The sequence below is a fragment of the Corapipo altera genome, unplaced genomic scaffold, assembly GCF_003945725.1.
Source record: "Corapipo altera isolate COAL_440 unplaced genomic scaffold, ASM394572v1 71, whole genome shotgun sequence".
In the NCBI taxonomy this organism is placed as follows: Eukaryota; Metazoa; Chordata; class Aves; order Passeriformes; family Pipridae; genus Corapipo; species Corapipo altera.
The window spans coordinates 394,979-419,839 of NW_020884916.1; the positions used below are offsets into that span (position 1 = coordinate 394,979).

The 24,861-nt window shown below is 51.3% G+C and overlaps 1 protein-coding gene across 1 annotated transcript; it reads left to right on the plus strand.

Annotated features, from left to right (window-relative positions):
* The first annotated feature begins 6 nt into the window (after window positions 1–6).
* Window positions 7–4,331, plus strand: REXO2 (RNA exonuclease 2). The gene is made up of 7 exons (XM_027655768.1): window positions 7–43; window positions 145–228; window positions 464–541; window positions 2,456–2,567; window positions 3,110–3,218; window positions 3,424–3,477; window positions 3,912–4,331. Exons 1-7 carry the CDS (start codon window positions 11–13, stop codon window positions 4,039–4,041), a joined length of 600 nt encoding a protein of 199 aa, XP_027511569.1. The 5' UTR covers window positions 7–10; the 3' UTR covers window positions 4,042–4,331.
* Window positions 4,332–24,861: the final 20,530 nt, after the last annotated feature.

Consider the following 24,861-nt stretch of genomic DNA (forward strand, 5'->3'; position numbering starts at 1 on the left):
CGGCGGCGACATGGGGCAGCGCATGGTCTGGGTGGACCTGGAGGTGCGGGGCGGCGGCGCGGGGCGGCGGGGGGCGCGGGCAGGGCGGGAAAGGGGGGCGCGGGCCCCCCGGGCGTGCTGACGCGGCCGCTCGCCCCGTGGCAGATGACGGGCCTGGACGTGGAGAAGGACCAGATCCTGGAGATGGCGTGTCTGATCACCGACTGCGACCTCAACGTGTTGGCCGAGGTGAGGGGCGGGACGGGCCTGCCGGGCCCCGCGCCGCTTCCACGGGCTGCGGGAACAAAGCATGGGGCGGGCAGCGGGGGAGCCCACGGGGAGCGCGGGGACGGGACCTGCGTCACGCTGCGCTTCGTGTCTCAGGGCTGAAACTGCGCCGTGCTCTGCCTGTGCTTGGGACTAAACTTTTAGTCGCTTCTAAACTTGTTTTCCATTATCTTTTTTGTTCCATGTTTTTTTCCAGGGCCCGAACCTGATTATCAACCAGCCCGACGAGCTGCTGGAGAGCATGTCCGAGTGGTGCAAGGAGCATCACGGGAAGGTAAAAACCCTTCTCTGCCTTCGCCAGATGGGAATGACGTGTAATTCAGAGCGATCAGCTGCAGCACGGCCGCCTTAGCAGGGACAACTCCTGTGCTGAGCACTTTGCAAGTCAGAGGGGATGGAGGACGCGAGACAGTATCATCCTTATTTTGTAGCAGGGAGCCGAGGCAAAACATTTTGCCAAAGGTCTCACAAGTGATCTGTGGCACAGAGCAAGCTGCACTCAGGAATCGTGCCTTCATCTTTAGCCTTCATCTTCCAGCTTGCCTAGAGCAGCTTGTGCTTTGCAGTCTGGTTTTTAATAAGTTGGAATAGCGCTGGAAGCTACTTCCTTGAGCTCAGGAAGCATCAGCACCACCCAGCAGCCCTGAGAGGGCTGGAGCAGGCAGGGGGAGCCCGGAAGGGGATCTGTTGCTCAGGGATGTGCCGCTGGCTCCCGTCCCCCAGGGTTTGATCTCAGCCTCCTCCTCCCAGTTGTGAGGTTGGGAGCTGGGGTTTGACTCCCCAGTCCTCTTGTGGAGCTGATGCCTTGTCCTGCCTCTGTGGGAGCCCTGGTGTAGGCTGGGTTGGGTGGGTTCCTCCATCAGCTCCTCCCGGTGAATCCTCTTCCATCTGACATAAAATAATTCAAAGACTAATTCCAGATGAGAAGGGGAAGGTGAGGCTTGAAGGCCCAAGTAAGAACAGGTGCAGGATCAGTGCAGAACAGTCCAGAGCTGATGAAATGCAGATTTCTGCATGCATATTTTGGTATATGTGGGATTAAACAGGCCTGTAAACACTGGGCTGTTATTCTTGCCTGTCCCCTCAGCACTGGGAACCTCGTGCATTTTTTCACCAAAAGCATCACTTTTGCAGCAAGAGATTATTTTTAGTTCTTTGGGCCACCAAAGAAAGGTTCCTCCTTGACAGCAGCAAGAGAGCAAATGGATTTTCCAATCCCTGATGAATGAATTGGAATTCGAGTTAGTTTTCAATTAAGGGCTGAAGTTTCAAGACACCCATATCCCTGCTTTCTCCCCCCCTTCGGCATCTCACTCTCTGTGGGAAGGATTAGCAGGAGTTTGGAAAATGAATATTAATTTACTGTGATGGGTGCTTTTCCCTGCTCCAGTTGAGGATTCCAGCTCAGCTTCAGCTTGGGAGTGAATTGGAGATGGTAACACGTGTCCTCGTTGCTCCTGAGGAGCTACTTATTTTTAATTGACTAAGAGAAGAGAAGCAATTAGAATATAGATGAAAATGCAGCCACATAATGAATTTTTTAACCACCACTTGGATCTGTCAAGTAGATTTCTGCAGCACAGTCATGGAAATATATAGTGTAGCCAGATGGAAATAAATCACTGAGAACACTTGGAGAGGATTTGACATTTAACTATTGAAAAAAAAAGAAGGGAGGAATTTTTCTGATTTATAGGAATCTTGATAAACACTTAAGGCAGGATCCTGGTTGCTTGTGTTCACTGATACCTGCTGCTCTCTGCTGGGGAGGTGAGTGCCTCTCCTGAAACAGGGATGTAAAGGGATGTAATGCTCTCCTGGGTCACAGACAGGCAGGTGGATAAATGAGGCCTCGTGTCTCAGTAATTGAGAAGAGCCTCGAGAAAGAAATAAAAGAAAAAAGCAAAGAAATAAAAGAAAAAGCCCCAACCCTCACAGGAAGGTCAGTGCTGCCAGGACTATATACCTGCCTTGGTTTTACTTGCCAAGCAGGAGGTTCCTGGGGAGAACTGAGGCTGGGGGTGTCCCAGAGAACAGAAACACAGTTCAAGAATTACCTGGGGAACAAACTGCACTTGAAGGGATGACCTTTTGCTGTAGAGTTAAACATTTACTTGAGAACTGGAGCGTTCCTGACAAGTGTCTGTGGCAGGGTGTTTCTGATTTATGACTTGGCTCTTTTTTGCAGTCTGGCCTTACTAAGGCTGTGAAGGAGAGTAAAATCTCATTGCAGCAAGCAGAGTACGAGTTCCTGTCCTTCGTGCGGCAGCAGACACCCCCGGGGCTCTGTCCTCTCGCAGGTGAAGCATCTTCTTTCTTAACAACAACAGCTTCATCCCTCCTGCACTCCCAGCTGGATGCAAACACCTGCCGACGCATGTGGTAGGGATGTGCTCGTGTTCTGTGCTGCACCTTTTCCTCACTGGGCATCCAGCCAAAGGCCAAATATGGATTTTCCAGGTGTCCTGCTACCTGTAACTGTGTTCAGAATGTTCAGATACAGTCTTGGGATGAGTGCTGAGTGGAATTAATACCAATGGCCGCTTTCACTTGGCAGAAAACCCGACGTTCGCATGGTTCTTTGATATTTATCTGTGTGACAGAAACTGTGGGAGTAGTAACAGAGGAATTACTAGAGGTATTAGTATTTAAACCCCGTGTGATCCTGCAATGAAAATCTGACAGACCTTTACAATCATATTTACTAGAAAATGGGATGAATGAGCTGCTTGTGAATGGCTTTTCCTCCCCTGTGATCTCTCCCAGCTCGCTCATCCTGCCGCTCGTTTCCATGTCGCTCTGTAGCGTCTTTGAAGAAACATCTTGTTTTGTGTCTTTGTAGGTAACTCTGTTCATGCAGATAAGAAATTCCTTGACAAATACATGCCGCAGTTCATGAGGCACCTTCATTACAGGATCGTTGATGTGAGCACTGTCAAGGAACTTTGCAGGTAAGTGTTCCCCCAATTAAGTGGTTTGAAGGACACCCTGGGGATGCCTGTTCGTGGTGCTGGGGCTCTGCAGGGGGACTCATAGAGCTGTGGCTTCTCTGGGTGTCAGTGGAACCAAAATCCTTTCACCACGTGTAACAAACCTTCAGCAGCCAGCAGACATGGTTTTGAATCCCCGTTTCCTTTCTAATTTTTCCACTTGCAGGCGCTGGTATCCAGAGGAATATGAGTTCGCACCAAAGAAGGCAGCTTCTCACAGGTGAGCTTTGTGCTCCTGTCTGTGACACAGCAGGGCTCTGGAACCAGGCTCTTCTGGAGCAGGATATGGGGCTCCCTGTTTCAGCATCCTGAGTCTGATGCAGGTGGAGGCTGTGTGCTTCTGCTCCCTATCAGACATTTGTATCCTGTCTGAAGCCTGGATAGTGTAGGGAAAGGGATTATTAAAATCCAGAGAACCAGAAGTTTCCTCATCTCTTCAGTCACTTAACAGGGGTTTATCTGCCCTTGTTTTGAGGCAGAGTTGGTACACTAAAATTGGAGAACTGCAGATGGGGAGGTGAGAGTCTGACAGGTGCACCATCCATACACATCAGTTTGGTTTCCTGCAGCCTGGAAGTTTTCAGTGGTGTTGGGATCCAGGTGTAGCTGGAGGTGCACACAGGTGCCTTGAAACCTTCCTTAATTCTCTTTCAGAGCACTCGATGACATCAGGGAAAGCATCAAAGAACTCCAGTTCTACAGAGACCACATCTTCAAGAGGAAAACGGATGAGAAGAAAAGGAAACTGATTGAGAACGGGGAGAGCGATAAAGCTGCCAGCTGATTCCCCCTCCTGCCGCGCCGCCCCAGCACACACTAGATGCTCTCCTGGTTCTTTTCTGTTTGCCAGTCTCTCGGGAAGCTGCCCCCTGGGTTACCTTGTTTCTTACCAGCTGTTCAATGCAGACAGAAGCCTGAGTTGCTGCTGCTTTTCAGTTTGAGCGGGGAACCGACACGCTGGGCCTCGGCAGCGCCCGGGGTCGGGTGTTCTAGGTAAAACACGCTGTTTGATACTCCTTGCACCTGGTTTTAGGTGCAGTCTTTCACGACACAATAAAAAAAGGTCTGTTGAAAGATGGTGGGTTTGGACAGCCTTTCTTTGGTGCTCGCCATACAGCCAGGTGAACCAGCTGCTCATGGGTTTGGAGAGGAAAACACTCCGGGAAATTACCATCATTCCATTGGAATGGTGGGGGTGCCAGTCCTTCATGGGCATTTAAAAGAGCAGGTTGGTCAGCCTGGAGGAGACTGAGGGGAGACCTCATTGGGGTTTGCAGCTTCCAAAGAAGGGGCAATGCTCTCAGGCACCTGGTGGGATCTTTGGGGTTATCCTGGGCAGGGCCAGGAGTTGGACTTGATGGTCCTTGTGGGTCCCTTCCAACTCAGGATATTCCATGATTCTTTGAGTCCTTATCAATAAGGCAGCTGCATCAGACTTTAATCTTCACTTTGAAAGTACCTACCCTGTAACTCCCCTGTTTTCAAAACACACTCATGAGAGTAGAAACCACAAAAAGCTGCTTCCAGCACCCAAACTACCCCATGGTTGAGCTTCCAGAGGAAGCATGACTGCTTTGTAGATGTGGAGTCTGAAAAAATGGAAGTATAAAAGGAATGAGAGGGACCTTAGCTTTTGTCTGCAATTAGCTTCCTCTGTTCACCAACACCATCCCAAACGTTGGAGTTAAAGTGTTTATAAAACATTCTGTTTAGTAACAGAAACTGTGACATAACTCAGTGTTGAACAGCCACATGCAAATCACAGAGTAGGTAAGACATGGATCACAGGGACAACTGCCATCCCAGGAATGCACAAGAGGTAGGACTGAGAAGATAAGAGGTGTCACCAGTTACCAGACAAAAACCCCACAAGTACCCGGATCCCTCTGCCCCTGCATCCCTGACAGTCACTGCCCCAGTAATTAGCGTGGAGGCTCTGAAGGAGAAATAGCTGCAGAGCTTTACATTCATGAAGCTCTTTGCTACCAAAAACAGTTGTGGGGAAGGGTCTGAAGTGGTGAGAAACACTTCAGAAAACAGAAAACACAAAGGATTAAGCCAAGCCCAGTGTCCCTCATTCCCCACAGGGAGCCACCTGCCCACGCTGCAGGTACAGCCCCGTGCACGTGAAGCATTCAGTGCATCCCTCAGAGCTGCTGTCCTGCCTGCAGCCACTGCTCCCAACCTCCCCTGGGATGTCCCGGAGCGGGAGCTGCTGGCTCATAACGGAGCCCGGGGTGTGCAGCTCCCTGGTGCATTTTTATTACAGGCATTAACAGTAACAGCCATCCAGGGCTCCTCAATCCCACTGATTGTTGGAGCACCTGCTCTGCCAACCCTGGGAACGATTGTTATTGGAGAGAGGCCATTAAAATGGTTAATGGGGCAAATAAATGAGTCTGTGAAATGTCTCTCTCCTCTGTCACAGAGTCCCAGGTAGGTTGGCAATTGCAGCGAGGTTTGTTTCCTGTGTACCAGGACCCATGGGCAGGGCTGAGGGACATCCCTGGATGGGGTTACCACCTGCAGAGATGCCTGGGGTGCATCCCCACAGCGCTGCCGACCCCCCACCCACCGGGACCCTGTGCTGGTGCTGTGTTAGGACCAAGGGCACGTGGTTCACCCTCATCCCAGCAGCTGCCTGGACCCACCACACGGCCACACACCAGTGGAATCCACTTTGTCTTTCATTTCCATGTTAGTTTTCTACCCTTCCTTTGACTTTTTCTTTCTGTGACCTACTTCTCCTGCTTTTCATATTTTATTCCCTTTTAAGAGGCTTTTTGTTTTTCTCAAAACATTTTTTTAAGGAAAATATGCCACCTGTGTTTATACATTTTAAAATATTGTTTACTCTTGCTTCTGAAGTAATGGTGCTGTATGGAGGATTTTTATCTCGTTTCCCTCTGTTATGCAATAGCATTCCTGGTTTTCTGTGCTGGCATCGTTTGAAGTTCTGATTTAATACAAATTTGTCACGCACTCGGCAGAGCACAGATAAACCCCACCAAAGCCTGTGTTATTTTGGGCTGGAAACAAAGCTCCCTCCTGCAGCAGGGGCTGGGGAGGGGGAACAGGTATGGACCCCCCAGCTTTGCACCATTCCCTTCTCCAGAAGCACTTGCACCAGGTATTGTTTCCAAGTGTGATGCTCTGAAAGCTCCATCAGCATTGCACCCACAATCACAGAGGTTCCAGGTACAGGAATGCAAATAACTGTGGTTTTGAATGTGGTAGCTGATAAAATTTCCTCAAAGGCAAATACAGAGTATGCCTGGGGTTTTCAGGGGAATTTCATAAGTTATGTTGGCCCCTGTAATTATTTATTTGAAATAGGAATTTGCAGAGAGGTCTCAGGTCTTCTTAATAATGTACCCACGGGTTACAGAGCAACTTACAATCCACATCACTTATTCCAGCCAGGTGTTGGAGCAATCCTTGCCCTGAATGTGCCATGGCTCTAGTCAGAAACACCCACCCTCAGTTCCCCCATTTAACCCTCATGGAAATCCCCCTCCCAGGACAGAGAGCAGGATCCAGGTGGTTTAACAGCACATTAAACCCTTTACTGCACAAGGAGTTTGTGTTCCCATTCTCTATTTGGAACAGGAGTCCCACAGCTCCAGCTGCTGCCAGGATGGAGGCTTTCCCATTTGGAAACTCCTTCCAGACACGAGTCATTTGAGCTTCCCATGACTCATCCATCCATCCATCCATCCATCCATCCCTCCCTCCTTCCCATCTTTTCTCTGCCCTTCCCTGCACCTCTCTGTCTCCATCCATCAACACTGCACTATTTAGTCGGAAACCACAGAAATCAGGGAAAATATCATCTCATGCCACACAAAAGCTAAATTTTTTTCCCAGTTTCAGTAAGGCCTGCTCCCATTCCCCTTTTCCAGAGAAATCCTTGTGCCCTTTCCCCCTCTGCTTCCAGGCACAACCTGGGCTCCACCACAACAGTCCAGAAGAGCTCCTGCCTTCGGCAGCTGCATCACAGACACGACACCAACCTCAGGAAGGGAGGTGAAGGGAACAGTGACCAAGCAACACCCACCCCAGTTCATTGAGGCCGAGCTGGATGCTTGGAGGTGGCAGGGACATGCTGGGGACACTGCAGGGACGATGCACAGCCCACCCTGGCACTGCTGCCAGCACTGCCCAGCAGCCCGGGGACCCGCCCGGTGCAGCTGCACCGGCTCAAGGTCGGCTGCAGAGAGCCCGGAATAGAAAACCTTCAGACATGTCTTTTTTTGTCTCTTTTTTTTTTCCTCCTGCTGCCATTGATGATACCCTTTTACTGGAATAACTCTCTCCTGCTGACAGATAAGCTTTTAGGATAGTGAAATCTCTGTGACATTTTAAGTGCCCTAAATGACAAAACAAGGACGTGCAAAATTACCCCGCGACTAGTCCGTAAAACACAACTTGTCAGGAAGTTGCTGCAGCCACCTGGGCCCTGTGAGGACGGGGCACCCCCGCCCCTCCTGGGGCTGTCCCTGCAGCAGGAGAGCAGGTGGAATAGTATGGGCAGAGGGAAGGGAGGAAAAGGGGCAAAACAGGGGGCAGGGTGGGGAAGAGCCTCCCAAGCCATGGGGACACGGGGTCCCTCTGGCATCAGGGACCTGCCTCCCTGCCGCCTCCCCACTGATGGATGGGATCCAAATGGCTGTAAATTGCCGGGTGCTGCAGCGGTGTTTTACCCGCCGGGCTGGAGGAGCCGCGAGCGGGGCACGGGCTGTCAGTCAAGGGCTCGGGGAGGGAGAGGTGACAGTCGGCGAGATCCATTCCCCAGCACTTACACCAGCGGAGAGAAGAGCGTAAATGGGTGTGATAATGGTGCGACGGGGCCTCGCAGAGACGGTATTTTGGAAAAGAACACAATTATCCGGTGAGTCAAATGACACCTTGTGACCCCCCCAGCTCTGGGTGTCACGGGCAGGTTTCAGGGCCTGAAGAGCGAACAAAAAATGAAGGTGCAAATTTTTCTCCTGTCCTAAAACAAGGCTTTGCTGTTCACCCTTAAAACCCCCCTGTCCTGGAAGGTCTGGGGGAACTGTGTTCTGAAACGACCACGGAGCCTGTGTGAGCCCTGAACCCTCCCCAGGCAGAGTCTTCTCCCGCACTGTGCCAGCTCCATGCACTCCACTGCAATAGAATAAAATCAGCCTCTGCTCCCGGCCCAACAGACAAGACCAGAGGGAGGATCACGCTCTCCAAACTTTGCAGAAGGGAAATGAAGCGCAGAGAGATGAAGTGACCTTCTTAAGGTCACATGGGGAATTTGCAGCAGAGCCAAGGACTGAACTGAGATCTCCAGGGTCCTCATCTACTGCTTCCACTGTGAGATATTCCTTCCTCTTTCCCTCTAGCCAAGTTAAAAATAAAACTGAGTTTCGCTTCCCTTTGGCAGCAACGTGACTCCAGTGCAGAGCCTGGTCTGTGAGCTGTCGGGGTCACAGCACCAGGATCTGCCTGGCTCTCTGCAGTGCCCAGTCTTTTAGGGGATGGCTGCATGCACAGATACATTTGTGTGCATATATTAATTATGTGGCATTTCCTCCCCATAATTAAGCGGAACTTCTTCATAGGCCCCTTTGAAGCAAATCTCTGTTGGTTCAGAGAAACTTTCATCGCCAGCCAGCGCTCTGCGGCGCCCGTTCATTGTTCCTCCAGTTGGAATAAAACTCCTTCTGATAACGATGGAGGAGGCGGCTCTGGGTTCCCAGTGCCATCACACACACAGAGCCCAGCCCTTTCTGAAGGCCTGTACTGATACCTGCAGCAAGCCCTCAGCAGCGCCCCAAGGGCTGGGGAGCAGCAAGAAAGGCTCCTCTGCCACACTTGCAGTTGACTCCCCTCAAAATCGCCACGACTCCTCCAACCTGTTGCATCCTTCCATTTTCTCTCCTCTGCTCACCAATACCCCTGACAGGAGCTGCCTTTTGTGCCAGGGAGGCGCACGGGCTGGGAGATGTTCCCTGCCAGATGTATCTGCAACGCCCTCACCTTTCCCGCAGGTTTCAAAGCTGAAACCGCTGCTCCTGAAGAGCCCGAAACCCACCACCCAATCCGTTCTCCCGAGCTGCCATTCCCTGACGGCATAGCTGCTGTTGCTGCAGTTGGTCTTGTGGTGTCTCCCAAACACAGGGAGCGGTGGAGCTGCGAGTGGAGGGAGCTCTGGCAGGGAGAGTGGCAACGGAGCCAGAGCCAGGCTGGGAATGCTGCACAGAGCCCATGGGTTTCCCTTGGGCGGCTGTTTTCTGATTGCTCCTGCAGTCAAAGGGAGGTCCTAAGGGCACATGCTACCTTTCCAGGTATAATCCCCTTGTTTCAACAGGGAACAAGAGTTCCCTGCAGGAATGAGGATTGTTTTGTTCCTCGTATGCAGAGGGGAGGAGGAGAGAGAAGCCCTGGCTGCATCCCTGCGCTGCGTAGGTGTCTGCACGAATGTGGCACTCATGGCATGTGTCAGCAGAGAAGGCAAGCATTCCACCTCTCTGATTCCTGTGTGATGCTTGGTCTTGTCACTCCTGCCTTCTCCACCTTGGGCCCGTATCCAAGGCAGCAGTGCAGTTTGGGATGATGCTTTTGTTCTGTGACCCTCTACAGAGGAGAGGCTAACTGGGCACAGGTGGCACCCTGGGGCTCCCCATCATTCCCACTGATCCGCTGTGAGGTGACAGACTGGGGAAGGCTTGGTAAGAGGAATGACCACATTTGTAAGGGAAAATTCATCCCAGACCTGGTGATTTCCCTCCCACGCTTTTTAAAACACATGCATCATCTCTGACTTCTGAGCTCTACCTGGCACAGAACCGGCAGCTGGTGCCTCTTCTCCTTCCTGCTCTCCCTGCAGGGAACTGGCCCAGGAACATGAAAGCCTCATGTTTTCCCAATAAAAGGAGATTCCCTCTATTAGCGGGGCAGCAGTTCTCCTTGAAGCAGACATGGGAAAGGTTTGGTGTTGCTCTCTGGGTTTGTTCTCTCCCCTCAGCAGAGCCAGCAAGTGGAGCAGGCACTGAGCAGGTATCGCAGCACTGCTGCACATGCACCCTTCCCTCACCAAAACCTCACTGACCAGCAGTGAGAGACCTTTGCTGTTACAAGCAGGTTTTCTACAGCATCCCATGGGAATATAAACACCCAGGTCCCTTGACCAGGTGGAAGGCACCTGCTGAGGAGCCAAGCCTACAGCTCCACAGCCCCTGGAGAAACACACTCTGTGGATAATCCTCTTTGCCCCTCAGGGTCACAAGTACCCACCCAGTCAAACATCACAGGCAGCTTGTACAGGATCTGAGTCAGCCTCTGACCATCAATAACATGAGTAGATAAATTAGTGCTAATCAATTCCCCCCTCCAGAACAAACAGTGACCAGTAAAAGGGTTGAGGGGAATGTATTCCTGGCGTGAACGGCTGCACAGCCCCAGCCAGGAGTGTGCACTGGATGGAGGCACCAAGGCACGTGTCAGCATCGGCCACGTGGAGGAGGGATCCTGCCCTGCCTGGCCCGGCCACATCACGGCCTGGCTTACTCTAATGGATCCACTTTCATGTCAGGCAGCAAAAACACAAACAATATGTTCTGGGACAATCATTTCCCTTTCCAGAGGGACAAAGTGACTTGGCCTGGGGTCTCTGCTGTGTGCTCTAATTGCCCTGAGATGCTCTACCTGGAGAGAGCCTTAATACGTAATTATATACCATTAGCAATGAGAATAACATGACAACTGCTTTGGATAATCATGGAGAGCACCGTTCCTGCCAGTCTCCTAGCTACCACAGCACACACGTATTGGGCTCATTTTGTACAAGAGGGCATTTTGGAAGAATTATTTGAAGCTGGAAATAAGAACAGCAGACTCATATTCCTGGTTTCACAGGTCTCAGATGGTAACCAACAGGAAAATTCATGGCAAAGGCAAATCAATCAGTGGGATTTTTAATTTTCTAAATCCACCCTAATTAAGAGCAGAGGTAAAGTATCCCAAAGGAAGCCTTCAGAAGATTGTGGGTGCTCTCCACCTGGAGACTGTGTGATAGCTGGTGTTGATAAAGACTCTGCCAAGCTGCACTGCCATCCCTAGGTAAACCATTCCCATGTTTTATGACTGTGCTGCTAAGAATTTGTTCCATATTTCTCTCCTGAATTTGTCCAACTTTCATTCCTAGCCACTGAGGATCATTTTGCCTTTCCCTACCCATCTCCACAGCCACCCACCATCAGGATTCCCCTCTGCCTGGGCATGCATGGCATGGTCAGCATTCCCTTGGCCATTCCTGACAGCACATCATGACTCTTTGCCTCTCTTCTTCCCAATTTCCAGAGCTGCATATCCCCACTTTCTGGAAACCATCCTTAAAATTCCATTGTGCAAACATCCCTGAGACTTTGGCATGTCCCTGCAACGATTTTGTCCTAAACCTGAAAACATCTTTCTTGCCCAAAGCGCTGTGGCAGCTCCCAGCCCCCATCTCACCTCCCTCAGGACCCTCTGCTTTGTCCTCCCAACAGCAGGACCAGTTTTAATCCGCCACAACAGCAAGAGTTCCATGCACACTGCCCTGGGACACTGGGAGGCTGCTGGAAGGGTGGTCCCCGTTCACCATGGTGGTCTCTGTTCACTGTGGTGCTGCCAAGTGCCACAGGACTGGATGCTCCTTGCTGGGAGATGTGCCTTGGTGCTGGCACTTCCCTCCAAGAGCACAGGGCCACAGCAGTGGGCTGCCCACGTCCCCTTCCTGCCTGGTGCGTGGTCCATCCTGCCCCTTGTGCTCTGTGGGATGTCACTGCTCCCTCATGCTCCCCCAGATCTCCCCTTTGATGCGTTGTTCAGTGTGAAGGACAGCACTGTCAACCCATCCCTGGAGAATAAAGGAAAGCACACAGGAACCTTCGGAGGTGCTCCAAGTGCCAAGGACAAGGCTGGCTGCTGCCAAGGTCACAGGCACGAGGATATTCATCTTCATTCCTCACCATCACCATACAGCCTTAGCTGGAGAGAACCGAGTCGCTTCCGGCTGCGCGGGTTTAAAGGATGAGGGAGCACAGGATGGTTCAAGAGGAGATTGCTTCGTAAGACAATGGCTGAGCTGATAATGCCAGCTAAAGTCGGGCCACCAGGGACCTCTTACAATTTTAAGATCCAATCAACTTTAAAATATTACTGTCTCAGGCAGGCAGCGAGTCTCAGAGCAGAAAACAAGTGATCCTGTTTTATTTACGGAGCAAAGGATGTTCTCCCTGTCCTCACCCACATATTGAAATATTAATAGTGTTTGTGTGAGTTGCTGTGTTAACATCACATTTCCACAGCTCAGTCTTGAAAACCTCTGGTTAAAACACTTAATGCCACAACGCTGGCTGCTCAGGAGAAGTGGACAGCAGGGATGCACAGGGCAGGGGCAGCAAGGACACGAAGAAACGCCTCAGGGAGAGGCTTCAACCAGAGATCTGCATCTTGATCCCCCTCTCCTCCCAGTGAAACCTCCTCTGACTCCATCACCTTCCTGGTGGCCAGATGTCACTGCTCTGGAGCAGCTTGTCCAGCACTGGCAGATGCCCAGCCTGCCTCGCCATGGCTAAGGAAACTGTGACCTTGGGGTAGACTCCAAAATTTTCAAGTGCATCTGACCCGCTTCACCCCTTGTGACTGCCATCCTGCAGTTACACAAGTTCCCGTAAGGTTCAAGCCTCGCTTGGAGAAATTCAGTTTGGGAACAGCCCCACAGCAGCAGCCCTGCTCCTGTGGCAGGGCTGGTTTGTGCTGCAGTCCCCTGCACGCTCCCGACCTGTTGGGATGCCGACAGAGAGCCCGGCAGCTCTTTGCAGCCAGTCCGTGCGCTGGGTACCACTGCTGCTGTCTGGGAAGTGCTTACATGACACATCATCACTCTGCCTTAGCTGGTGGCCACAGTGGGACGGCAGCAGTGAGGACTGCATTATATATTTTATCATAAACACAAAAGCAACGACTACCACAGATTCTTAATAAAAATGTGTCTCTGGCGCCGGTGCAGAGCGCGAGTTAAACACTGTGGAACATCAAGCAATTTGTAGCTCCTGCACTTGCGATCGTGCAAACGTCCCCAAAGTGCCCCACGGAAAAGTCAATAACATCAATAAAATCAACAACAAATAAAAGCAGCCTGGCTCGGCAGCAGGCTCTATTCACAGGAAACATCCCAGCGACCTTTTGAACGGGCTCAGTGTGAGAAGTGTCCCCACGTGTGGGGAGGACAGGCACTCTCCTCCCTGAGAACACGGCACTGTGACAAATACTGACTGAGGGCATGTGCCACAGCACTGTGCTGTGTCCGCTCTCTGGACCACACCAACCTTCAGATGGCCAGCAGTGCATTGCCTCCCTTGTGATGCTGAGCATCCCTGGCACCTCTAACAGCACCCAGTTATCCCAGGTGCCTCCAGGAACCATCACAGAAGCAACAGGTAAGAGCCATCCTTGTGACCTACTGCCTTTTGTTGGGGTCTAAAGGACACATTCCAAAACTCTTATTCTCTCTTGTGTTTCCTGATGCTGCCCTCTTCCCAATTGCCAGGACCTGAGTGCTCTAAGTTATGCAGCTTCTTTTGTTATGTGCCCATTCATCCATCCCTGAGATTCACATTCCTCCTCTTTTATGAAGAATTAACTTGTTGGAGCTGATTTATGAAGACTGGCAGGCACCTGTGCTGGAGCAGGGCTCTAATACGTTCATCATGAAGTCCTGTAGTTATTCCTAAAAGAGCTCATGTTAATGCCTCACATTAAAATTCATATTTTATTTCTACATAACTAGATGTCTCTCTGCAATCTTTAAGATATGCCCTTCAAAACCTGAATTCCTTTTTCTTTTTTTTTTCTTTTTGCGAGAGATTGAAGCTGTGCTGGTGTCAGCTCCTCATAAACACACGGTGGCATCAGCACAGGGCGGGGGGTTGTGTGTTCTCTGGGTGTTACGTGCCTCGAGTCTGACTGACAGCGAGGACTTGCCAAGGTACATCCTCCACCAAACGTGACTCACTTTTGTTAGCGCAAGCAACAGAACCATTTTCCTTAAGAACATAACCTTTTCCAAATCTCCTCTTGCTAACAGGAGCCAGGTTGCACTGGAAAAGCAGCAGTTTGAGCTTTGCACTCTTTGGGAAAACTCTTCAGTACATGAGAGGTGAGCAGAACCAGAGCAGGGGCTCAGGGGGAGCAGCTCCAGGGGAGCAGCTCCAGGGGAGCAGCTCCAGGGGAGCCTTTCATGTGAGCTGGCTCACAGAGGAAACGATGGCCGTGAAAGCAGAGCTACAGGAGCAAAGGCCTGAATTCTTTGGTGGGAACATTTTTTCCTCTTTCAATCCAGCATATTTCATTCCCTGGTAGAAACAAATCTACTGGAATGCACTGGATTTGGCACCAGTTCAGTGCAGAACATAACTGCCCCAAAACTCAACCTGGCTAAACAGCCCAGCCCCATGTGCCCTGTTTTCCTGACATGTTTCCCTTTGGACGCCAAACACACCTGAGGAGTGGCCGGGGACACTCAGCATCATGGGGGCAGGTGCTGCTGGCACTTCCCCGCGGCTCCTCCGTGCCCACGCAGTTCGGAGCTGGCCCCGCGGGAAGGCGCTGGGGAGAACAAAGCACAGCGAGCTAACGACCGGCTTCGGCATTCCACTGCGGATCATAATTGACCGCTGAAAGCCTGAGCTACAGTACTAATCAGATAGGACTGTAATCAATTGTGTTTCTTGCTCTCAGATGCAGGGAGAGAAAGAACAGGAGTGGGGAAGTTAATCTCGGGTTTTTTTGTGCACCACTGCAGCAGAAAAATCTTGTCCCTTGTTATTATTTGTGTTCAGAGCAGGCTGTTGTGTTGGAAACACTCCCACACAGATGACCCCTGCTCCAAAGAAGGCCTGTCCTCAGCCAGGCAGACATGGAGGCTGGCTGTGGAGCAGCCATGGCACAACTTTTGGCTTTCTACAAGGGATGTGGTGCTTGCAGGAGCCAAGCAGCCAGGATGGCTCTGAGCAGGAGGGGCTGTGAGGGGCCAGGCTTGGCGTGCTGCTGGTGATGGCCATTGCCTGGGCTATCAAGGGAGCGAGTGGATGTCTTAATCCCACTCCTGCCCTGGATCTGATCCAAGCCAGATTGAAGTCAGTGGAAATCTTCCCATCAGCTCCCCCGGGCTTTCAGCCAGACGGGCAGCAGCGTGTGGAGTTCCTGGGATGCGAGACAGAAAAACAGACGGGAGGCCCGAGCGGAGCTGCAGCGTGACTCCCGTGCAAATGCACAAGCAGATTTTGATGCAAGGAGGACACAAAGCCCTTAACAGCACTGACACTGCCCAGGAAAGCAGTGGAAACCTTTCCCTTGGGATCCTGACATCGCTCAGCACAGCAGGTCCATCTGAGCACCCTCAGTGGTGTGCTCCTGCTCCCAGCCCTGCCTGCATCCCGTCTGCCTGGCAGTGTCACCCAGCTCAGCACGGCGGGACAGGACGAGTCACAGTCCCACAGCACCCACAGCCACTGGCACTGCGAAGACAGATCTGCTCTCGCTTATTTATTTGTTTTCGCGGGGCAGTACAGAAAATGACAGCTCATAAACTGCCTGCCAGCGCCCTCCCTTCCGTGTCCTTTGAAGCGCCGCTAACCACTGGCTTTGAACCCCCTCTGTTTATTGTGTGCTGCAAAGCTCACGCCTTCGTGGCTGACATAAATTATAGAGCAGGAGTAGAGAGAAAAGGAGGAAGATAATGCAAAATGCCCTCCCAACTAACTTTGCTAATTAAACCAGCTCTGAAGCCTTCCCAAACACCCCCATGTTATGACAACGTGAACAGCACATTCCAGGGAAACTATTAAATTTATATTGTGCAGATAAAGTTCAAATGAGACCATTGTTGGTGGATAGCTGAACGTGAGCTGGCACGTGCCCAGGTGGGCAAGAAGGCCAATGGCATCCTGGCTTGTAACAGCAAGAATGTGGCCACCAGGACCAGGGCAGTGACCGTTCCCCTGTGCTGGGCACTGGTGAGGCCACGTCTCGGATCCTGGGGTCAGTTTGGGGCCCCTCGTGACAAGAAAGGTATTGCAGTGCTGGAGCATGTCCAGAGAAGGGCAATGGAGCTGGGGACAATGGTTAGTGGGGGCTTGGCAGTGCTGGGTTAATGATTGGACTCAGTGATCTTAAAGGTAATTTCCAACCCAAGCGATTCTCTGATTTGCTTCCCATTACCCTTATGCCAAAGGGAGGGATCCTTTGGGATGTTCTCAAGTAAGAGGGATCCCTCTGAGCCTGGGTCATGTCTCCTCCTGCCATGCTCCCACCAGGACACCCACAGCACAGAGCAAACACATCCCTGCTGGGTTTCCTCCCTGGGTTAGAGCAATGGCAGCAAGGCTTCAGGCTGTGCCAGCACAGCACGTGAAATGGGAACTGACTGTCCTAACAAGAATAATATTCCTTGCAGAGGTTCACGCACTGCTGCAATTGAGTTATGAAACGCCACGAGGATCAGGTGGACTTTGCAGGAGCTGCTCCTCTCATGGAGCATTTTTTCATTGTCTTTAGCTAAAATAACCTTTCAGAAAGCAGGAGCAGCATCCTCCTCCCCCTCAGCCCTCCAGTCACTCTGTCCTCCACTGAACATTGATTTTTGCAGTGCTCCTCATTTTTCCTGGGCTGGAAATGAACCTGACTGTGTGTTTCTGCAGAGATGGTAGAAAAGAGACAGTAAAGGCAGAGACATCTGCCTGACCGTGAGGTCAAACTGGTCCAGCTTCTGGGAGTCCTTAGAAGAGGCTTCAAGCTGCCCTATCTCAGGCACTTTAAATTCAAAATGTTGACAGCTGAAGAAAAACAGGCTTCACAACTATCTGCTCAATGCTGAAGGGGAATGAGACTGACCCTGTGCCAAGGAGCACTGTCCGAGGAGTCCCACAGTGGGGTGACAGTGACTTGCCCCAGTTAACTCATCATTTTTGGGTGATTATGTTGCATTGATGGCTGGCCATTGTTTGCATCCCTACCACCATAAATTAGCCATTGGGCCCCTGGAGCTTTCCTGGGGCTAACAGCAGATAGAAGCAACTTCGTTTCCCTAAATAAGGCACAACAAGAGCTTTCACTCAAAGCCAAAATCAAAGAACGAGCTGGACTTGCTGTTGGACCAGGCTCAGATGTTTGGATAACGGGTGTTGGTGCTGGCTGGGTGCACTTGGACCCACGTGCACTGACAGTGACCCCGGGGCGAGCACACCTGAGAGTGATAAGCGTCAGCAGAAAGAAGGAACTCGAAAGAAAAAGAGCAACTTTTGCCTCCAGGTCTGTGTCTCGCAGTCCCTGAGCACACGGTGAACTCTGCTGGGGGAAGTGTTTCCGTACAACTGCTGCATTGGCAGGCGTGGGAGGGCTGGAAAAGCGTTGGGTGGAGCTCTGCATGTTTACCATTATTTATCCTTTGTGTTTTCCTGGTGCCAAGAGGCCCCAGGTACTAAGCAGCCCTTGTTCAAGGGAGTGCACACACACAAGAAGGCAAATTTCTCCCAAACCCATAAAAGTGAAAAAAATAGAGGTTACAGATACATTATCACTGGATGAGGGCTCACCCTAAACAGTTATCTGTAATATAAAGTGATTTAATTCCAGACCCAAATGATAAACTGACAAATTTCATGGCCCAGTTTCTATTATGGAGCCGCCCCCCCCCCCCCCCGCACACTGAGGCTCGTTTTTTTTGGGAAGGATTGGAGGAAAATGAGCACTTCCCCCTCAGATGTACCCTGGGAACGCACACATGATGCAATCTCTCACTCGCAGCATCCCTGACACAGAAGTACAAACGGCGACATTTCCCAATATCAAACAGGGATCGGAGGGGAGCTGCTGAGATCAGGCTCTGCTCTGATCTAACTTGCATCTCACCAGTTTAAAATCTTAATTGAAATGCTACTTGAAAGCCTCCCGAGCGCAAGGAGGGGAGATAAACCCAGGCAGTCGCCCGGAATGCCAAAGCAAGGGAAAGGAAAAACAAAGTGCTGGTTTTTTTCTGAAAATATAATTTTGAGCTGCCTGTCACTGGCAGAAGTATGGACGTGCTCCATGTATGGAACAGGAGGGAGAGGAAAATCATCTCCCAAACTTGTGAGCAGCAAGTGTCAGCCAGGCAGCAGTGCTGCCACCCGTCCTTTGCCTGCTGCCTCCCTCATGAGTTTGGGAAGAGGGAGAGGCAGGAGAGGAGGGGGCACGAGACCACCACGTGTGATCAAAGCTAGATCTGAGAGCCCATAGCACTGCTCACTGGATGGCACATCATGATGCACAATGCACGGGGCTGGTCCAACCATTCCCTCTGTCCGGCGGTGGACAGAGGGCTCCCGCACGCACGTGCTGCTGCATTCCATCCTGCTAGTGCTTCCAAAACACTTCAAACAAAAGAAACCAAACACAAAGAGAGAGTTTCGAGGACCTATGAGCCTCTAGCAAACTCAAACACAGAGCACATCTATGTTTGATACGGAATAATCCCGCCCCACGGCGCTGGGGCTCACAGCAAACACAGGAGAGATCTGCTGGGCCCCCTAACGCCTCCTGCTTCGCTTCCCTCTGATCCTCACGTTGCTCATTTCACGAGAATGGGAGAGACTGAAGATAAGTATTGATTTGGGAGAGAACGAAGCTTCCAGGCCTCATTTTCCACGTGTATCTGGGAATCATGGTGAAGTTGGGGTGTTTATAGCTGACTTTGCCCCCCACCGCAGTCCCTCTGCTTGGGTACACTGGTCCTTCCTGAGACCAGTGCCCTGAGCACTGGCTCTGTGGCCCAGGGCCCGTCTCTGCCCACACCAGCTCCCTGCAAGCCCTGCAGCCCAGCCAGGCAGCTCTTCCACATGGGAGTCAGGGCAGGGAAAAAGAAAAAACAAACTGGTCAGGAACTGACTAGTTGGTAATTACATTTTGCAACATCTGCTACTTGCTACCATTTGTTTTAGTATTTCTACTTTATACGTTGGAACACTGAATTTTTGTCATCTGGAGCTGCTGAACTGCCTCGGAAAAGAGCTTCTGCTCGACAGCTGTGGTAGAGCAAGCGTGGCCAGAGCACCACATCACACCAACACCATGGCAAGGACCACTCCAAAGCCACACCAGCCTGCCTGCTGCTTTTTTAGTGGTTTGGTTATTTTGGGTGCTGCAGACAAACTGTTCATTTGGGAACAACAGAGCTTAACAACTAACGAGGTGTTAAAAGGAGGGAGCTCAAAGCCGGGCTTTCATCTGCAGGCTGTGGTGCTGCTTTGATGGGGCCGGGAGAACAGCTCTGTTCTAAGGGGGATAATAATTATGGGTTTGGCTTTGAGAAGTCCAGTGGGTTGGATCTTCACAGGCTCCTGGTGCTCCCCTCCTCACCTCCCCGCATTTCGACTTCAAAGCAGGAGGGAAGAAGCCCCAAATAGCATCATTTTGTTGATCAAAACCCTGCACTAAACACCGGCCCAGATGAAGAAACCAGAGAGGAGCTTTTCATTAGCGGCAGATGAAAACGACACCTCGCTCGGGCTCGGCCGCTCTCGTCGGGAACAGCGATATGTCACCGGCTAAGGAGCCGCTCGTCCCCGCCCGCCTGCGCGGGCAGAGGCAGGAAAGTGTCTTGCTCTGGGCACCGACATTTAGCAGAAAATGGTTTTCTTTCATCTGCCCAAGTAAATCTCTTCCCAACACTTGTGAGCCTGATTGCTGCCAATTTCCGCTGCAGACGCAGCCGTTCGGAGGGAAGGCATTAGGACTAAGAGATACTCATAACATTTCAAATGAAGCACTTTCCTCCCCCCCCATCCCACCTCAGGCTGTGTCTCTTTCAGTGCTTGGGTATCTATTCTTTAAGAACAAGAGATATTTCTCCGCTTGAGCTCTGTCCCTTTTTTTGCAGTCCCTGTCCAGACACAAAGGCGCTTTTGCTTGGAGGGATGAGTTCCCTTTGCAGCTGGGGCACCATATAAATATACAGTCACAGAACCAGAGCAGTTAGGAGCAGAAGGGACCTGAAAGCTCACCTCATTCCACCCCCCTGCCATGGGCAGGGACACCTTGCACTATCCCAGGTTGCTCCAAGCCCTGTCCAACTTGGTCCTGAACACTTGCAGGGATGGGGCAGGCACAGCCTCTCTGGGCAACCTGTGCCAGGGCCTCCCCACCCGCACAGGGAAGAATTTCTTCCTAATATCTAATCTAAACCTACTATCTGTCAGTGTGAAGCCATTCCCCCTTGTCCTGTCCACTACATGGCCCTGGTAAATAATCTCTCTCTGGACTTGCTCCAACAGCTCCATGTCCTTCCTGTGCTGGGGACCCCAGAGCTGGAGGCAGCACTGCAGGTGGGGTCTCACCTGAGCGAAGCAGAGGGGCAGAACCCCTCCTCACTTGCTCCCCGTGCTGTGGGATGAGCTCACACAGTTGGTTTCTGGGTGCCAGTGTACATGTCCAGCTCCTGTCCAGCCTCTCATCCAGCAGCACCCCCAGGTCCTTCTTGGCAGGGCTGCTCTCCATCCCTTCATTCCCAGCCCTGACCCAGGTACAGCACCAGCACGTGGCCTTGTTAAACCTCACGAGATTCCCACGGGCCCACTGCTCAACTATATACTCTACTATATATACTGTAATATATAGAGAATATATATTGTTTTGAGAGAGAGAGAGAGCAGAGGTCATGGAGCATCTCTCCCCAGTGCTGTGCAGAGCCACAGTCACTCAGGGTGCACACGGGCGCCAGGCTACAACCATTTTCCACTCATCCTTCTGTGCCTGAATATTGCCACACATATGTTATGAAAAATTACCTGCTGCTTGGAGAGCTCAGAGATACAATAAGATCCACATCAACATTAATGAACCCCTGTCTCTCCTGCGAGAGGAAGCTAATGTAATAACAGCGTTATATTCGGCAAACAAATGCTTGAGACAATTTTTTTAAGCACCAGACAGTAAACAGGACCGAAAATATCCTCATGAATTACAAGAGTCTAAAATCCTCTACTGAGAAATTAATTTAATAGCAGTAAATACTGGAGCAATTTCCCCCATGTGAAATGCCACCACCACGTTCAGTTAAAAAGCTTCATTTAAGCAGCACGTGGGCACCCCGAGGGCAGGGAAATGTATTTCATCACCTAATGGTCCTTTGGAAAAGGCTTTGTCCCTCCTGCACCAGCCCTGGGTGAGGGATGCACCTTCCCCCGTGGAATGATCAGGGTGGGGAAGAGGGAGAGCACGCTGGAGGGACTCAGAAGGAGAAAAAACTCCAAACAACCTAACAATTAGTGAACAAACTGCAGGTTTAGGGAATTTCTAGAATTTAGCCTCCCTGGCCAAAAACCAGACATTTCTGGGCAGCCCCCACGTTCGTCTGCCACAGAAGAAAGGGAACATGGCGCCAGGGCTGGTAATTCCCATTGATTTTTGGAGGAGGCTCCATCCCCTGGAGGGGCCTCATCTGTGAGAAGCGGCATCTGCCGAGATCTGCGATCGGCGCCCGCCTCCTCCAGCCGTAATGAGATCTGGGAGCGGCTGCAGGAGCCGGCGCCGGCCTTCGGGGAGCACATGGGCTTTGAAAAGAATGATGTTAATCAGAGTAGCCTTCTCCCCGCATCTGTTCGGCTGTTATTGTGGGCAAAATTAATAGGTCTAAGGAAAGATCCGATCATAACGACAATCTGGTCTGCGCAGCGGGAGATTTTATAAAGGAGCTGAACTGCGGCTCATTGAAAACACTTAAAGTAATTAGTTACAGGGCTACTCGCTTTCTTTCCTTTTAATAGTAATAATGGTTATTAATGTTTACAAATTACAGCGCCTTGCTGGAAATGAAAGGCTGGTTGGAGCGGTTGCCCAGGGGAAACAGGCGCTCCCAAATTCAGCCTCCACTCTCCCTTGGAGATGGATTCTCTCTCCCCCGGGCCAGGGTGCCACTGGACACGGGTTCCTCCAGCCAGGCTGCGGGCATGCCACGACCAAGAGCTCACAAATGTGAGTCATTACCAGCCCAAAACAGGGGCTTGGCACCGAGGAGCACCGGTGTGGCCACCTCTTGCTGGCACACACCAGGCTCTCATCTGCCGAGCGCCAGGAACGGCGAGGAGAGAATCACACCATTGATAAATATGTAGGAGAAGCTCAAATCAACCTGAACTTTACGAAAGAAGAAAGATAATTAAAATATAAATAGACATGTTTGTTTCAAAGATTGATGGCAAGCACTCGACTCAGCCTGAAGATTAATCAGGGAAGCATAATTATGCCTTTGCACAAAAAAAATGCTGTTAAACCCCCTCCCTGCCCCAAACAGCGGAGGAAGGAGGCAGCCAATGGTGCCAAACTGCACGTGAAGCTGAATTTCAGAGGACAGTCCCCTGGCATGGGGACACTGTCACGCTGGGGCTGATGGCTTTGCTCCACTCCATGGGTTTTACAGCAGCTTCCCTCATTTACCCAGAAACACTTCATTTCCACACACTGGAAAACTCTAATGTGTTGGAATTTCCTTGTGTCTCTGTGTCCCCCTCACACCTCCAAAGCCATTTGTAGGGATGCAAGGCATTAACCCAGCAAGGACACATTTTGTCCATTCTCCTTTCCCTGCAGACTCTCCAAGGACATTTCGAGGCATAATTATGGTGCTAAATGTTATTGCCCGAGCTCGTATGACCGGCTCATCATCCTGGGGGTGCTGCTCAGTGAAGCTTCTCCATAACCCCATTACACCCTGGGGCTCTGGGGACCAAGGCAGGAGGTGGATGTGGCATCACCAGCCTCACGTTCCTCCCCAGCAAGGGATCACATGGCCAGGCCAAGGCAAGAGATTGATTTGCGGGAGCTGCACGTGTGTCTCAAGCCATGTGTGACGAGCACAAAGATTTGTTTGACATCTCTTTCCACGCAAGGTCAAGTTGTACTCAGCTGCTGCTGACTCAGGCGGTTGGGACACTGCAGAGCTCCTGGGAGGGTGGGATGCTGTCTCAGCAGGCCCAGCCACCAAAGACAAGATGTTTCCCTCTGTGCCACTTCCAGCTGTGCAACATCAGCCCAGCTGATCCCACCAACTGGAAACACAGGAAGAGGAAATCCTATGCAAGGAGCAAATTGTCTTCACAGCCTTCAAGTCAGTCTCTGTGAGTGGTTCCTGCTCCGAGGCTGTTGCCCCGGGCTGTGCCCCAGGCACTCGCCCCACGGGTCTCTCGTTCACCAGCGGGTCCAGGGTCCCGAGGGAGCTCCCATCACAAGGCAGAGCACGTCCTCAGCTCCTCACACATCCCAGCTGGGAGATGGGCCTCAGCTCTTCACATTATTTACTTTTTATAGACAAAGCTGTGACCCTGGTCTCCTTTTAAAAGCTTATCCATCATGTACTTCTCTCCTCTCCCTCTCGGCATCCAGCTGAGAGGAGGATGGTGTGTGGGGAGGGATGCAGGATTTATCCTGCAGCATCAGCATGGGGGATGGAGTTGGCATCTGGGAATCCCTCCCTGCCCTTCCCAGTGTAGGCAGCAGTGGGACCAAGGTCCCACACCCCACACTCCTCTTTACAGAATGCAGGGGATAAGCAAACAGAAAGCCAGGGATAGTGGGAATTTTTGCATGGCAATCAAAAAGAACAAGCTGTCATTGCCTACCAAGCGAAGCCAGGGAGCCTTGAGTGCAGTACATCGAGTGCTTTATTTAGAGTATCTGGAGAGAGAACAGGTAAAATAGCTGAGTTCAGGGATGAGGGCATGATTCCCCTGGCTTCTGAGAGCTGAGACTCTCCATACGAGAGGTCAGAGTGATTTTCATGAATCAGAGTAGTGATGCCAGATGCTCTCCTCTCAGCTGGAAAAAGAGGACTAAAAAAGCTCTTTTCCCCTTTTTTAAATGGCTCTCCATCTCAGAGGGAGCCCATGTCATCCCTGGGCCCTCAGCACTCACACTGCACCAGGGCAATCCGATGGGATCCCACGGGCCCCAAGGGGGGCCTGCTGGAAAGAGGGGGCTCTGGTGCTCCCCCTCCTCTCCTGCTGCCTCTGTGGTGCTGGGACTGTACGTGATGGGGCATCATTATTCATGTACAAACATATTTATAATAAATATACACACACACACACTGGCCATTTGACAGGCAGCCTCTACACCAAAGGCAGAGGGAAGGCAGTTCCCCCTCCATCCATGCTGGGACATGAGCTCACATGCTAATCTGTCATTGTCTTTTCTTTCATCTCTGACCAAACCTCGGAGTTGCTCTGTCTCTGCAAAGAATGGGATGGAAATGCTACAGGCTCACAAGGCAGATCTCTGCTTTGTCTGGTTCCTTCTTCTCCACGCATGAGGATGTTGGAAAACAAAGTTAGACATAAAATCCTCTAAATTATTTGAAGAAGAAAAAGGCCTGAGTGCATGCCAGGCAGCTTTTAGAGGAGTGCAGGGAGAGGCAGCCCAAAAGCCACTGCTGAGCATATTAAAGAATGGCATTATCAAGTGGAACAGACAAGACATGTATATAATGCATAAGTAGTGTTTGCTGCTTCTCCAAACAACTCATAGATCACCAGGACACAAGCTCCTAGGAAGAGCAGAA